The following is a 16,246-nucleotide window of genomic DNA, read 5'->3' on the forward strand; positions in this document are numbered from 1 at the left end:
AAGCTACAACAGAATTTGGAGCTACAACAGAATCTGGAGCTACAACAGAACCTGGAGTTACAACAGAATCTGGAGCTACAACAGAATCTGGAGCTACAACAGAACCTGGAGTTACAACAGAACCTGGAGTTACAACAGAATCTGAAGCTACAATAGAATCTGGAGCTACAACAGAATCTGGAATTACAACAGAATCTGGAGCTACAACAGAATCTATGTCAACTGAAGTTACAGAGTCAACGGAATCTGGAGCTACAACAGAATCTGAAGGTACAACAGAATCTAGAGCCACAACAGAATTTGAAGGTACAACAGAACCTGGAGTCACTACAGAATCTGGAGCAACAACTGAATCAATATCAACGGAAGCTACTGAATCAACGGAATCTGGAGCGACAACTACAGAATCTGGTCCGACAGAAACTACTGTATCTGGTGAAACTACTGAATCTGGTGCAACAACGACAGAAGGAACGACGATTTCTGGCGAGACTACCGAATCGGGTGAAACTACAAAGTCTGGTACAACCGAGAGTGGTGAAACAACTGTCTCTGGAGTGACAGAGTCAACCGTTTCCGGATTGACACCGGTTACTGATGAAGAAGAGACCGAAGTAACTGAGAAAACACACGTAACTGAATTCTGGACAACACTCGCTCCGGAAGAAGTCACACGCAAACATCGCGTTTGCAAGGTGCCTAAGAAGAAAAAGACCTGCAAAACCATGCCATTTGGTTGCTGTTACGATGGAATTACTGCAGCGCTAGGACCATTCGGCCAAGGATGTCCCATGGCTCAGACTTGCAATGAGACTAAACACGGTTGCTGTCCTGATGGAGTATCACCAGCTACTGGTCCAGAGAACAAAGGCTGTCCTGAATCTCTCTGCGATGAAACATTGTTCGGTTGTTGTCCAGACGGAGTTACCGCTGCTGAAGGTAATGATTTCGAAGGATGCAAGAAACTTTGCAATGAGACAGAATTTGGATGCTGTCCGGATAATGAGACACCCGCTAGTGGAGAAAATAACATGGGATGTTGCAATAGCACTAAATTCGGTTGTTGTCCCGATGGAATAAAGCCTGCTTCTGGACCAGATAGTGAAGGTTGCGAGGAGGAGATCACTTCTATCACTCCACTTACTGAAGAATATGAAACAACTACTGTGCAGGAAGATTGTTCGAATTCCACCTATGGATGTTGTCCGGATGGTATTTCCACTGCAATTGGTGCCAATTTTGAAGGATGTGGTATTATTAATGCGGAAAACTGTACTATATCGTACTTTGGATGTTGTCCTGATGGAGTATCACCAGGTTTGTATTAATTTTCCAAGATAAAATATTATAATATATCAAAATATTTTCTAATATTTATTATAAAATAAATTCTATTGAGTATTTATTTTTACTCAATATTATTTTATATTTTTAAATTAAAAAATATAATTATTTCAATTTCTTTAATTTATTAAAATTTTCAATATTTAATGTTCATCAGCTCTTGGGCCCAATAATTATGGATGCCATATGCCCTGTGAGAATAGCACTTATGGTTGCTGTGAAGATGGTGTTACTCCTGCACATGGTCCCAATAGAGAGGGTTGTTGTCTATCAACACAATACAAATGTTGTCCGGATAACATACTTCCTGCTCGTGGTCCTGATTTCTATGGCTGTGGATGTCAATACATGAGATTCGGGTGTTGTCCCGATAATAGTACTGCTGCTCGTGGACCGAATAACGAGGGTTGCGGATGCAAATACACGCCCCATGGTTGCTGTCCAAATCGTTTTACGCCGGCCACAGGACCGAATTACGATGGTTGTCCATGTTACACATATCAGTTTGGTTGTTGTTCCGATGGTGTCACCATTGCAAAAGGACCCCATGGACAAGGTAATTGTATAAAATTAAAATTAAAATTAATATTAATTTTGGTCAAAGCTTGGTAGAATTTTGAAAATGTATTGAAAATGTTTTATATATTATGGACCAAGCAACGAAGAATATTGAACTTTTATTTAGCTTTTAATAATATGATAAATAATATTATGATAATAATATTATTTATATATTGATTATATTGGTCATATCTTATAATATATTATAATCATATCATATATTATAATATTAGATATATTAGATATATAGAATATTAAATATATTTTAAAATAAAATCTTTTATAAAAATGTTTTATTAAATTGATAAAAATTAAATATATACTGAAATGATTATTAATTTTATTAATTTATATTAATAATCAAAAAAAGTAAATAAAAAATAAATAAAAATTGAAATGAAAAATAATTTAATCAAACAAATTTAAATAAATATATCATTTAATATCCATATTCACTAATGTGTAAGTTGATATTTACATAGATCATATAGCAAAGCAATTTTTAATTTATAATTAACGGCATATTTCTTATGGGAATTTGCAGGCTGCGGTTGCGAGAACACGGAATTCAAATGCTGCTCAGACGGAAGAACACCAGCAAAGGGCCCGAACTTTGCCGGATGCACTTGCGATGCCTCCAAATATGGATGTTGTCCTGATGGCGTGGAAGAAGCTCAAGGAGAGAATTTCGAGGGATGTCTTTCAGTTCCATCCACTCCTGGAGCGGCTTGCGCGTTGGAAAGAGATAGAGGACCATGTCGAGACTTTACTGTTAAATGGTATTTTGACACAGAATATGGTGGATGCTCAAGATTTTGGTATGGAGGCTGCGAAGGTAACGACAATCGATTCAAGACTCAGGAAGAATGCAAGGAAGTGTGTGTGCAGCCTAAAGGAAAAGGTAGTATAAATAAAACATGAATATTTAATTGTTTCAAAAATTTATAGAGTTTTTTATAATTAATATTATTTTATTTTCAATATTATTTTGATACTCAAATTATATTTTAGTAATTGATATATTTTTTTTAGTAATTTTCTTTATTAGGTAACGAATCTGAATTTCCTTTTCTTTTTTAAATTTTTAATTTTTTAATTGTAAGACATAATGAAATTTAATTTTTGGAATTATGTCGTAGATGCCTGTTTCTTACCAAAGATTTCTGGACCTTGTGAAGGCTATTTCCCTACATGGTATTACGATTCTGGCAGAAAGCAGTGTGGTCAGTTTGTCTATGGTGGATGCCTTGGTAATGCGAATAAATTTAAAACCAGAGAAGAATGCGAGGAACTTTGTGTCACTCCTGATGATCTGGGTAAATTAATCAACTTTTTATTACTTTCAATATTTTTTATTATTTAATTATTCTGAAATTAATTGCAGAGTTTTCGCTTTACTTCATTCAATGGAATATTTTTTCTATTTTCTGATTAAATTTTTATGATAAAATTTTCTTCAATTTATTTTCATGTTCTTCATATGAAGTTTGTGATTTTGTGATTTGTGATTTTGTATGAATGCAATGATCAATTTTGTTGTGATAGTAAAGTATAATGAGATACCAATATTAATCTTCATTTTTTATTATATTTCATTAGATCCTTGCGACCAAACGAAAGAATCAGGTCCCTGCGAGGGCAATTTTACCAGGTGGTACTTCAATGCAGAATCACAAGGTTGCGAGCAATTCCTGTACGGTGGATGCAAAGGAAATGATAATAACTTCCCAACGGAAATCGCTTGTCACCAACAATGCTTACAACCAGGAAGGAGACGAGGTATGTTCATCCATTTCAATTTCTTTCATTCGACATCCGCACGTATCACGCTCGTTTTTCTGCCTGAAACCATATTTTTATTATATAATAATATATTAATTATTTAATATATTATTTGTTTTTACTAGACATATTTAATAGTGTTTCAGATTATTTTTCTTCGTAAACGAATCGAAATATGTGGCAATTTTTTTTGTCAATTTGTCTTTTGTTTTCATTTTTAAGCGATTTTTCTTGCAGTTGATATTTTGTTATCAAACACGAGAAGGATATGATGGAGATAAAATTGTTTTAATCATTTTTGAGGAAAATCAATCTGCATGTAATTATTTTTTTCACGTACAATAAATTGAATTTTTCTTGATTATTGATAAAATTGTTAACAATGAAGGATGAAAAAAGAAAAAAAAAAAAAAATAGTCAAAACTAAATCGCCAGAAAAAGAATTCGATTAAATTGAAATGTTTATTAAAATTTTAAAACTTCCATTAATAATATCATGAATAATTTTTATTTATTTATTAAAATATGATTTAAACGTATATTTCTTATTCACAAAGAATGCAGAAGATACTAAAACAACGCATAACAACAAAACTTAAAAAAAATAATATATTAAAGAAGAAATCATAATGTACAAATATAATATTTTCCAATTCTGGCGACTTAGTATCTTTGCAAATATCATTTCAATCAGAATCTTCACTTTCAATTACACTAAACATGATATATCAGCAAACATAATTCAGGCATCAAACGCCATATCCAAGCACCAAAAATTGGCACTGATCATCAGATATCAAATATAACGAAATAATCCCTAAGTAATCGTAGAAAATACATACTATTTACAGTAAAACTGACAGACGTATGCCGCTTGGAGAAAGATCCCGGCCCTTGTCCGGGCTCTGTGTTACGCTGGTATTATGACGCCGGGCGTCAGACGTGTAACCAATTTGTTTACGGCGGTTGTAAAGGCAATGCGAATAGATTCCGTACGCGTGCTGCCTGTGAGCAGCGCTGCCCTGTAAAAGGTATTAGAAAAAGTCAAAAAAGGCAAAAGAAAAAAAAAAGGAAAAGAAAATGAATAGAACATGGAAAATAGCAAAGAAAAGAATTAAAGAAAGGAATTGAAGAAACAAAAGCTTATCTGCTTTTTGAATAATTGAATCGCTCGCAATTTGTAGAAAAAGAAAGAAAAAGAGAGTAATTTCTTATTCGTGGGTGTTGGTGGAACGATTGGACGTCGTTTTAATCGAGAAACAATTCTTATTGTTGTCGTTGGTGTTGGTTCGTTTGTTATTATATATCTCTATTTTTTGGCATAAAGCAGAATTGGGCACATCAAACTTATGTATATTTAATTTGTTGTTTGCTATGTTATATTATTTTAAATAATTTTATTTAAAAAATAATTTATACAATGTAAAAATAATATCCTTCAAATGGCAAAATCTAATTTATGTTACTTTTAAAAAAGCACATATCAGGATTTATTATTTAAAAATGTAAAAATATATTTAAGAATAAAACTTTTAAGAGTATTTTGTATAAATGAATATTGTGTTGTGAGTGACTATCCAATAATAATTTTTATTTTCAAATAGATTATCAGTCTAATTACAGAATTATTCTTCAAAAATTTTCATTTATTGATAGTTTAATTTTTTGAAAGATAAAATTTTTAATTTTTAACTTTATATTATTATTGAAAATTACTAAATATTTACAATTTTTTGAGATTTATTTCTATTTTTTTTTATATATTCATCTCGAATAGAAAGTGCCCAATTCTATCACAAAACAAACAAAGCACGTTTAATGAAAAAAGCACTATTAGTTTGGTGGATCTCGTTCTATACACAATTATTTCTATCTCACGATTAATTGTAATCAATCGTTATCACGCATTATTTTTTAATCGTATATTATTCACAATAAAAAGCACTCTTTTTGTCAGAATTGCACGCTTGCACCATTGCACGAACGATAAATTGATCGAATCGATAGTTCGACTTTCGAGAAGCGATTCTCGTTTCGAGAATAATCGTTCTATGGCTTTTATCGCCTAAACGAGTTTTTTCGATTTTTCTCGATTTTTCTCGATTTTTCTCGATTTTTCTCAATTTTTCTCGATTTTTCTCGATTTTAGTGTTCAGTGAATAATTGCGTCGATATTTATTGTTAAGAAAAAAAAAGAAATGGATTTTAATTTCTCTTTTGATTTATAATTTTTAACAATTTAACGTGAATATTCGGTATTTAAATACAAATTTTCTATAATAGAAAGTAAAAATTGCAAGAAAAAACATTTTCATTTTCAGGAATTTGAAGAATATGTATTTCCAAAGAGTATGGCAATTAATCAGTCATTTGCTGTTTACTTTGAATCAATAATTTTTAATCATTGATTTACATAAAAATTGAAATAATGATTTCAATTGAAAATGTATTACAAATATATTTCCAAAATTTCAATATTATATGTCTGTAAGGAAAGAAAAATTAATATAATTTATTAATTCTATGATTCAGAAAAATATAAGTTGAAGTAAATCGCAAATGAAATGGTTAATGAAATCTACACGAGAATCCCATATTGCATGATATAATAATTAATGCGATTAACAGATAGTTGCTTGCTGCCTCGAGCCGAAGGTAACTGTGGTGAGAAGCAATCTCGATGGTACTTTGATCAATCGGAGAATCGGTGCATGCCATTCTATTATACTGGTTGCGGTGGGAATAAAAATAATTTCGAATCTAGGGACGCATGCGAATCTGATTGCCCGGCTAAAGTTGGTAAGATTTTGTCTAATCACTTTCTTAAAAAAAATAAAATAAAATAAAATAAAATAAAATAGAAAGCATCATACTACCTTTATCTTTATCTTCTATTTCTGTAACAAGATTTATCGATGCTTAATGCTCATTAACGCTTTTCTTAGCAGTTTTGTTCGATTATTATCGGCATTTCTTTCTTGTGTAATTATCTTCAATGTCGATTGTACCATATGCACGCAAATTTTATCATGAATTATCATCGAATGTACGTCTTTTGCAAATAAAAAGATGTTTTTAATATATATATACATATATACGTCATACATTCTTGCTATAAATTTATTATATGTTATATATTGCTTTATTTGTTACAAAACATGAAATAAAAAGTCCTATGAATTAAAAAAAAAAATATATAATTTTTTTAAGCAATTTTGTTAAATGATTAATTAAAAAAAATTAAAGATAATTTTAATTTTGTTAAATTTAATAAAACATTTTGAATGGATTTTATAGAACTTTTTATTTCTTTATATTATCTTATCTATATCTTATATTATTGTAAATTTAAATGCAGAGCAAGATACCTGTCTCTTGCCCGCACTTTTGGGAGAATGCCACAACTATACTCAACGATGGTACTACGATTCCTACGAACAGCAATGTAGACAATTCTATTATGGTGGTTGCGGTGGAAACGAAAATAATTTTGTCACCGAACAAGATTGCATTAACAGATGTCAGACTACGATTACTACCCCTGCGCCAGTAAGAGAAATCGAATTTAAACCAGGTAATATTTTTATCTTTACCATGAATTTAATTTGAATTTTACTTAATATGAAAAAAACTTAAATGATTTCATATTATTATATATAAAACTGTTAATTATTAAAAATAATTGAATTATAGAAATGAAAGATTAAAACAAATTTTAATATGAATTAAAAAAAAATATGAAAAATAAAATTTTCAGAATTCTGCTTCCTTCCGGATTCTCATGGTCCGTGTTCTGATGAACAAATCAAATGGTTTTATGACAGTAGAGAAGGTGTTTGCAAGCAGTTCAGATATGGGGGCTGCCAAAGCAATGGAAATAACTTTAATAGTCGCGAAGAATGCGAATATAGATGTGGAGACGTTCAAGGTTTGTAATTTTAACTGAATATTTAAGCATTCTTATTACACATTTTCATTAAAAATCATATCAACAATTATTCCAACTATTTTTTATTTTTTTTCTTTAGATGCTTGCAGTCTGCCCAAAGTTGTTGGTCCCTGTAGCGGTTTTGTCAAACAATACTATTATGATTACCGAGCAGATTCTTGTTACGAATTTGAATATAGTGGTTGTCAGGGTAACAAGAATCGCTTTCAGGATAAGGAATCCTGCGAAAAAAGATGCCAGAAACAAGTTGTTCAAACGGAAACAACGCCAAACGTTACTGTTACACTTGCTCCATCACTTGAAACTGTTTCGAAGAGCCCGATTTGTTATACTCCTGTTGATCCTGGTTCTTGCAATAGTGATATCACAGCTTTTTATTACGATTCACACAATCAGATGTGTCAAGCATTTCTCTATGGCGGTTGTGAAGGAAATGCGAATAGATTCCAAACAGAAGAACAGTGTGAACGTCTTTGCGGAAAGTTTCATGGAAAAGGTATATTCAAGAAATCTTTAAAATTTTTAATCATTATATCTCATTTTATAGTTTTATAGTTTTTTAATATTAGAACTATTAATTATCTCAATGTATGTATTGTGTAATATACAACTAATTGAAGTCAAAGTATTATGAAATAATTGAACATAACTATGTTTGTGTAACTATGTTTCTAATTGAATAAAACTATAAAATTAATATAAATATATAATTAATATAAATATAATTATAAAAAACATATTTTTTGAAAATTTTTGGAACAATTTATAATTTATAAAAGAATTTTTACTTTTATTTTTGTAATCAACTTTATAATAATTTAATAATTTTCATAGATACGTGTAACTTACCGCCGGATTCTGGTGAATGCCGAGGTTACTTCCAAAAATATTACTATGACTCGGTCAACCGCATATGTCGTGAATTTTCATACGGTGGATGCGAAGGTAATGCGAACAGGTTTAGTTCAATGGCTGAATGTGAGTCTGTTTGCATTCATCATGAGGAACCCGTGTTTCCTGGAAACGACAGCCTTTCAAGCTTGTGTAAGTATTAAATTCATTAATCTCAAATTTCTATTAAAAAATACCAAATAAAATTTGAGAAGAAATGTTTCGAAAAAGAAATTGATATTTCGAAAAAGAATTTCGTAATGACAATAATAAGTTTTAAACGATAATGATTCAGCAAGTTGTAAAGAACCAGTTGATGTTGGGTCTTGCACTTCTGGTGCTACCAAACGATTCTATTTCGACGATGAAGAACAAACGTGTCGAGCGTTCATTTATACTGGATGCGGTGGAAATCGTAACAGATTCAAGACCTTTGAGTCTTGTATTAGTACTTGCCTTAGCAGTAAGTCGTGAAAATCTGTTTTCCAGTATTTGAATAATATATTTTTGTAAATATTTTTAACTTTCAGCTTGGAACGTGATAAATATCTTTACGTTTTATATTGCTGTTTATTTTTATTGTTATTTTATATTATTTTGTTTCAAATGTTAAATCCTTATGTATCCTTTTCCTTTTTTATTTATCTGCTTTTTATTTGTATTTTTATATATGTTTTTTATTTGTATTTTTATATTTTAATTTTTTTTATTTTTTTTATATATGTTATATTTAATGATATATTCTACCAGCTTTAATTATTCCTAAGCTTCAATCCTGCTAGAAGCAAAAATATAATTTTGCTTTTATCATATATTATAATTTTTTATTATTTTTTTATTTTATATTTATTCACTTTATATTATTTATATTTATTCACTTCATTTTTCATGTTTTTCTATTTCAAAAGTATTACATTCTTTGTTATATAATTATATTATATATTTTAATAGCTACCAACGAGATCGACGTAGATTCCGGAAAGGATACAAAGGATCCTTGCACCGAAGCACGCGAAGAATGTCAGACTATCCGTTGCCCGTATGGCAAAGAGGCGTTCGTGGACTCTCAGGATTGCGAACGATGTCGTTGCGTTGATCCTTGTAGAACACAAATTTGTCCCGATAACACAAAATGTGCCATTACTTTAGTTGCTACCAAAGATGGTACAGAATACAAAGGAGTATGTAGATCAGGTAGCTATAAAATTAAATTTTTATTATTATTTATGATATATTCTATTATTCTATATTTTTCAATAAAATATTTCAATTACCTCCTTTAGTGATTTTAATTCTAATTATAAAATATCTTTTGCTAATTTTAAAAAATGCTAATATGCTATATAGATATAATGCTATATAGATTTATAAAATATTTATTGATTTATTAATTTTGACCTAGAACAAAAAATACTTTATTATTAAAAAATTCTTTCAATATTAATTTCAATAACACAATCTTAATAATTAAATTAATAATAATTATTTTTAAATAGTTTAATATCTATTATTTCACAGTTATGAAACCAGGCCGTTGTCCAAGTATATCGAATAGTACTAGATGCGAACAAGAATGTCTCACGGATGCAGATTGTTCGGGAGATATGAAATGTTGTAATAATGGTTGTGGTGCTTCTTGTCTCGAACCAGCCACCGAAGAAGTTATATTGACTTCTCCAAGACCATTCGTTACTGTACCTGCAGTTGGTGCTGAACCAGCTTCCATCAAACAACCAGAGGAACCAAAAGTCAATGCTCAGGAAGGTAGTTACGTAACATTGAAGTGCATTACTTTAGGAAATCCAAGACCAATGATCACATGGAGAAAAGGCACAACCTTGGTGAGATTCCTTGATTTTTCTGAAATTAAAAAATTAAAAATTAATTAATAATTTTGTAAATTAATCAATCAAAATTTTAATATAATTACAAATGTACAAATTAAAAAGTTATGAAAATTAATTTATTATAAATTATTATCGTACAAGATATTATGATAATAACAGAAATTAAAATTTCGCCAGATTGCACCTTCAGAAGCCAGACGTCGCATATTATCCGATGGCTCTCTTCAAATTATTAATTTAGATCGATACGATGGTGGAACTTATGTCTGCACAGCTGACAATGGCTTAGGCCCACCGGTAAGAGCAGAATACCAATTGACTGTCACAGGTACGTATCATACATTAAATATTATTATAAAATACTGTCTTGTAAAGTATTTTGTGGACATGTCATGCATCTTAAATAGTAGTTGATCGTTCTAATTAAGTAATTTAATATATGAATGTGTTTTGTCTTGTGTTTAATATTTATATTTATAAAAAAATTAATAATAATATCTCTTCATTTTAAATGTTTTCTTTGCAAATGATTTCACATAGATTTTTAATAGATTGCAGATTTTTATATAAATTTATTTTTATAAACAATAGGTATCTAATTTTCTAAAATTATTGTCATATATATTTTATTTTCTATACTATTTCTATATTTATGCTCATTCTTATATATATTTTTGTATATCTATATTTTTAAATAACAGCTAAGCTGTCAAAAATTATTTAAAGAGACACGTAACAATAAATATCAAAAATATTTTCATTATAAATTCATTTCTATTTCATAAAATATTTCTCATAAGAACAATTATACTTCCCCTAATAATTTGGTAATGGTATCCAACTTTTCTCTCTTCTGCATGCTGCCTTGACCTTATACAGAACCGAAAGAACTAGCTGCAGCCATTCTCGGAGAGCCTAATGCACGTGTGACAGTTGCCATAAACTCTCCCATATCTCTGCACTGCTACGCATGGGGTTGGCCCAGACCTTTCGTCACTTGGTGGCGAGGCGAGCGCATGTTGCCACTTGCTTCGGAGATTTATGAACAGGATTCTGAATACACCCTTCTGATTAGAACAGTCACTATACAAACTCTAGGTGTTTATACCTGTCAAGCATTTAACGCAATTGGCAGAGCTGCATCTTGGTCGATCACATTGCAAGCTATCGGTCCAGTATACAATGTCAAGCCCGAGTTCGAGCAATATATGAAATATCTGATTGATGCTCCTAGAAAAGCAGAGAAACCTAGATATCCTTATAGACCCGATAGAACCCAAACTCCTGACTATCGTCAGATTTATGGAGTTAGTAATACGACTAGACAGAGTCAAATTTCTACGGTCAATCCTATTGGATGGACTACTCCGGAGTACGGTTTGAGGTTTAGAGGTGAGGGTGATACATGGTGATGGTTTTTTTTTTAATTTTGCAATTGCACTTTAATTAAGAGATAAATGTAAAACATGTAATAATAAAGATGAAAAATTTTCAGAGATTTTGAATTTTTTTTGCTATTTTTAATTAATTTTTAACTGGTGAATTATAGTTCGAGATAGATTAGAAATTGTTTGTAAACAATTTGGAATTTTGAATTTAATATAAAAATGTTAATATAAAATAATATAGTATATAATATGGAAAAAATATAGGAATAAAATATAGAAATTTCAAACTTTATCTCTAGAAATTATAGTGCAATTGAATTTCTCTTCTTCTTTTTAACATTTATATTAACTAATGCTTTAATATGCTTCGATTGCATTATGTGCTCTGTTGAGTTGTTCAATTTGTTTGCATGTTATATACAAAATTAATATATGATTATCAATCAATCTAAAAAATAAAAAAAAACGGTAAGTTTACATTCATATTTATAATTTATGATTTTATTGTATTAAACTTACATATTTTTCTCTTTTTTTTTCTTTTTTTCCTGGATTTCGTTTGCAGATATTTTATTGATGATATTGATTACTTCACAGTGCCTGTCACAGCCAATATAACGATAGGACAAAATCAGTTCCCAGAGGGTAGTGATGTTAATATCGCTTGCCATGTCGATGGTTATCCGATTCCTCGAGTATCTTGGTATAAGGATAATGAGATAATTCATCCGAACAATCGAATTCAAATTACTGGTAAACATATGTTTTAAACAATTAAGCATATGTAATTAAATAATTAACTTAAAAATTAGAAATAAACGAAAGAGATATTTAAAAAAACTTTTTCTAATTCTAATTTTAGAAGTGAACAGACTCGTAATCAGCGATGCGAATCGGGAAGATTCAGGAAGATATCGTTGCGAAGCGAGTAATGATTATTCGTCTGCTTCTGCTATGGTGGATATACAAGTTGCTGGTAAATTTTTATATTTAATATAAAATTAATTTTATTAAATATTAGAAAATAGAGTATTAAACTCTATAAATAGAAATTCTCTATAATAGAAAAACTCTATTTATAGAAATTATTAATCATTTTAATATTTTGATTGATAATGCAAAATTAAATCTATTAAAATATGAATACATAAAATCATTTTTACAAATAAAAATAAAATATAAAACATTAAAAGTAACAATCAAATTTCTACAAAACAAATAAAAATATAAGAAATTGTGCTGAAATTCTTGTTAAAATATTCATCTTTTCTCAGGAATCTTCATTCACCCGAATTGTCAAGATAATTCGTTCTTCGCTAAGTGCGACTTGATCGTTAAAGCAAGGTATTGCACACATAAATACTATGCGAAGTTCTGCTGTCGATCTTGTACCGAGGCTGGTCAACTTCCCTCCAGAGGTCCTCACTTAAATAACTCGAAAAGAAGGCGAAGATACATTCTGAAGAGCCTTGTCTAAGAATCCTTCTTCGATTTCTTCCGGTTAGCCTGACGAACAAAGCAAAGAACAGCAGTTACGATCAGATATTGGCTCTTAATGCATAATTTCGATTATTAATTATAGATATAAATGAAAGAAACGATGACGAGATTTAAAAGTGATCATTCGATTCGACACATTTGTCTGTCTTGATGGTGTGCCGTGTAAACGTGACGTTAATTCACTGCCAAAGCCTTAGAACGTCTATACATAGATACATTTAATATATAAATTAAGCAACAGCGAGGCGGAAGAACGTGAAGATGAGTCGCATAACGAGATAATAATGTAATGATTCTTTTTTCGTTGATGTTTTAATTATATTCCTCCGTATATCTTTGTTTCAAAGTCGTCATCGTCGTTGTCGTTTTATGTATGTATATACGATCTGACGCTGGAATCCTAGTCGATCGAAGCCATATTAGGACAGAAATGATCGCTGTCCATCAGAAAGCGTCTCGAGATTGGATACCCGATCGATGCTATTTTGCTTTTCTTTTCCTTTTCCTTTCCGTTCGAATCGCGTTTGAATCGTTGGATATTTAGTTGTGAGAGTTATACGAAATCATATGATGAAATATAATAATTAAAAACTGGAATATTTGATAAAAATATCGTTAAGAAAAAAATTTATTGAGAAGAAAATAAAATAGCTCTTTAATTTAAAGTAAATTTGTTAATTTTTAAATTATTATAAATTGTGTTATAAAAATCTTTTGCAATGATGATATATATTTTTGAATTTTAATTAATTGAATTAAATTATCTATGAAGAAAAGAAATAATCAAATTATTCCAGAAATATTATATGATGGATCCACACAATGATGAGATCTATCGATCAATTTGTAAATGGAACATGAACGATATATAAAAATTTAATCGTGTTAGGGGAACAAAAGGATAAATTAAAAGTCAATATGTAATTTTTCTTTTTTTTTTTTGTGTGTGATCGAAACAAAGGAGAGAGGCGATAGAGAATGGAAGTAGGAGAGGGAACCTGTACCTATTTGTATGAAGCATATACGTATAAGTATGAAACGTTACGTTGTATAATATAAATAGTTTATTATGCAGTATGCCATTTATATACTCTATAATATTGTTATTACTTATTCCTTATTCGATATTATTGCCATAGCATGAATTAGTCTTTTGTCACGATTGAACGATACTTATATCATAGCGATGATTGGTAATGTGAAGGTGCAACATCGTGACGACAATCTTAATTTGTCAGATGAATTATAACAAATGAAAAAATTAACTAGACTGGAGATAAAATTGACTAGATAAAATATTGAAACTTTCTATGTTTCTATTTTGTTTCTCTTTATTTTTATAATTTTATTCAATTCTATTTCGATAATTGTATAATGAGTTAACTAAACGTTGCAATTATAAAAATCTAAAATTATAATTTTAGAGAATTTTATTTGCAAAGCTTGTTAAAAAAATTAACTCATTGGAAGTTGAATAATAAGTACAAGTATTGAATCACGATACGCACCTTCTTTCACTATATTAACATGTTGCATTTATATATTTGTTCCTGAACATTTTAATCGTAATGTTAACTACATACTGTTACTATATACTGTATCATCTATCGTGATTTCTTGGCATTCGAAAATGAGAGCATACATTATATATTTTCTTAATATTAATTTAAAACTTATCAAAGTTTTACTTTCTTCACAATTTTTTCAATCATTTTATATAAAATAGTATATTTCTTCTTTTTTAATATATTATTTCACAAAAAATATGAAATTTAATTAGATATATAAAATTTTTTTTCCATATTTCATATGAAGGATCATAATTATTAAGAATATAGATGAGATAGAATTAAGATAATTAAGAAATAATTTATGCTTTTAATTTCGAATTGCCACAGAAATATCAGTAGCTCGTAGCGTATCAAAATTCCGAAGGAAAAGGTACCAAAAGCATTTATAATTATACATAATATATATATTATTATACATATATTGTAAATGTAAGTTTTACTCGATGATGGAAAGAATCCACGGAACCGTAGGAAAAGACATTCTTCTTTCGTCTGATTGTTTCAGTCACAGTAAATGACAGTGCCTTATTAGAAAGCTCTTCGAAAGTGTCGGGGAAGGAGTGCTAAATAGAACTTTACATACAGAATATCGTTAGTGTAAATACAAAATGTAGTGTACGCGATGCAAAATGAATTGAATTTCAATCAGAAATTTATTGAATAGTCACTAAAACGATATTAGATGATCGTACCAAAGTATCAAATAAGAATTCCTCCGATTTTTATATTTCCTTATCTAGATCAAGATTATTGTATTTCTTTTTAATTATATGTTAATTACATAGAATCTATGAAGTTGTAAGATAAAATTGTAAAATTGCGACAATCACAGTATTTCTTTAGAAAGAAAAGAAGAAAAAGAAAAAGAAAAGCACATATCGAGACTTTAATAAACAAATTTTTTTATTTTAACGAAAATATAATAGTCATTTGTAATGCATTTGATTGTTTCTTTGATTTATCAGGAGGAATCGTAGAAAAGAAGAAAAAAAGAAAGAAGGAAGAATGAAAGAATATTGAGTACTCTTCTCCTCCGTACTCCTTTAGATATGACCAAACTAGACATGACATGATTGTAATAACTAGACTGTGGATATTTATGTATTCATTAGAATTTTAATATAATAGATATATATTTGAAAATATAAAATAGGATTTTTAAATATGTACGATTTTTATAGATTTATCCTTTTTTCGCTTTAAATTTAAATATTTTTGTATTATGAATGTTATAGAAATCTTATCTAAAAAGTTTCATATAATTTAATTTGAACATTAGAGATTATTTTATGATTAATTTAATAAACGGATTAATTTAATATTACTGTATTTCATACACAAAATTTTCATTTTTTTAAAACACAATTAATTTACACACTTTTATGAAAATATGAATTTGCATAAAAATCCTCA

General features: G+C 29.3%; 1 protein-coding gene and 1 long non-coding RNA gene across 13 annotated transcripts in view; one reads left to right on the plus strand and one right to left on the minus strand.

The window, feature by feature from the left end:
• The window catches only part of LOC102670888 (papilin), a 138,956-nt gene extending 125,267 nt beyond the window's left edge, over positions 1-13,689 (plus strand). For 3 of the 12 annotated variants that reach the window (XM_031509633.1, XM_031509631.1, XM_031509640.1), the window contains exons 19-37: positions 6-1,317; positions 1,502-1,900; positions 2,450-2,806; positions 3,045-3,221; positions 3,505-3,684; positions 4,539-4,718; positions 6,316-6,486; positions 7,046-7,261; positions 7,445-7,615; positions 7,716-8,132; positions 8,471-8,680; positions 8,823-8,990; positions 9,479-9,721; positions 10,046-10,368; positions 10,552-10,702; positions 11,254-11,766; positions 12,360-12,515; positions 12,625-12,738; positions 13,037-13,689. In XM_031509633.1, the coding sequence (XP_031365493.1) occupies positions 6-1,317; positions 1,502-1,900; positions 2,450-2,806; positions 3,045-3,221; positions 3,505-3,684; positions 4,539-4,718; positions 6,316-6,486; positions 7,046-7,261; positions 7,445-7,615; positions 7,716-8,132; positions 8,471-8,680; positions 8,823-8,990; positions 9,479-9,721; positions 10,046-10,368; positions 10,552-10,702; positions 11,254-11,766; positions 12,360-12,515; positions 12,625-12,738; positions 13,037-13,239 (5,661 nt within the window). In that variant the 3' untranslated portion in view covers positions 13,240-13,689. Of the gene's footprint in view, positions 1,318-1,501; positions 1,901-2,449; positions 2,807-3,044; positions 3,222-3,504; positions 3,685-4,538; positions 4,719-6,315; positions 6,487-7,045; positions 7,262-7,444; positions 7,616-7,715; positions 8,133-8,470; positions 8,681-8,822; positions 8,991-9,478; positions 9,722-10,045; positions 10,369-10,551; positions 10,703-11,253; positions 11,767-12,359; positions 12,516-12,624; positions 12,739-13,036 lie in introns of all 12 variants that reach the window. The other 9 variants (XM_006613972.2, XM_031509635.1, XM_031509632.1 and 6 more) reach the window with 9 other exon arrangements.
• LOC102670801 lies at positions 3,381-5,859 on the minus strand. Its single transcript, XR_421493.2, has 3 exons — positions 5,621-5,859; positions 4,530-4,709; positions 3,381-3,747 (listed from the first exon to the last, which is right to left on the minus strand). It is a non-coding gene; the product is annotated as an uncharacterized LOC102670801 (long non-coding RNA).
• Positions 13,690-16,246: the final 2,557 nt, after the last annotated feature.

This window comes from Apis dorsata, unplaced genomic scaffold (genome assembly GCF_000469605.1).
Source record: "Apis dorsata unplaced genomic scaffold, Apis dorsata 1.3 scaffold_165, whole genome shotgun sequence".
Taxonomy (NCBI): Eukaryota; Metazoa; Arthropoda; class Insecta; order Hymenoptera; family Apidae; genus Apis; species Apis dorsata.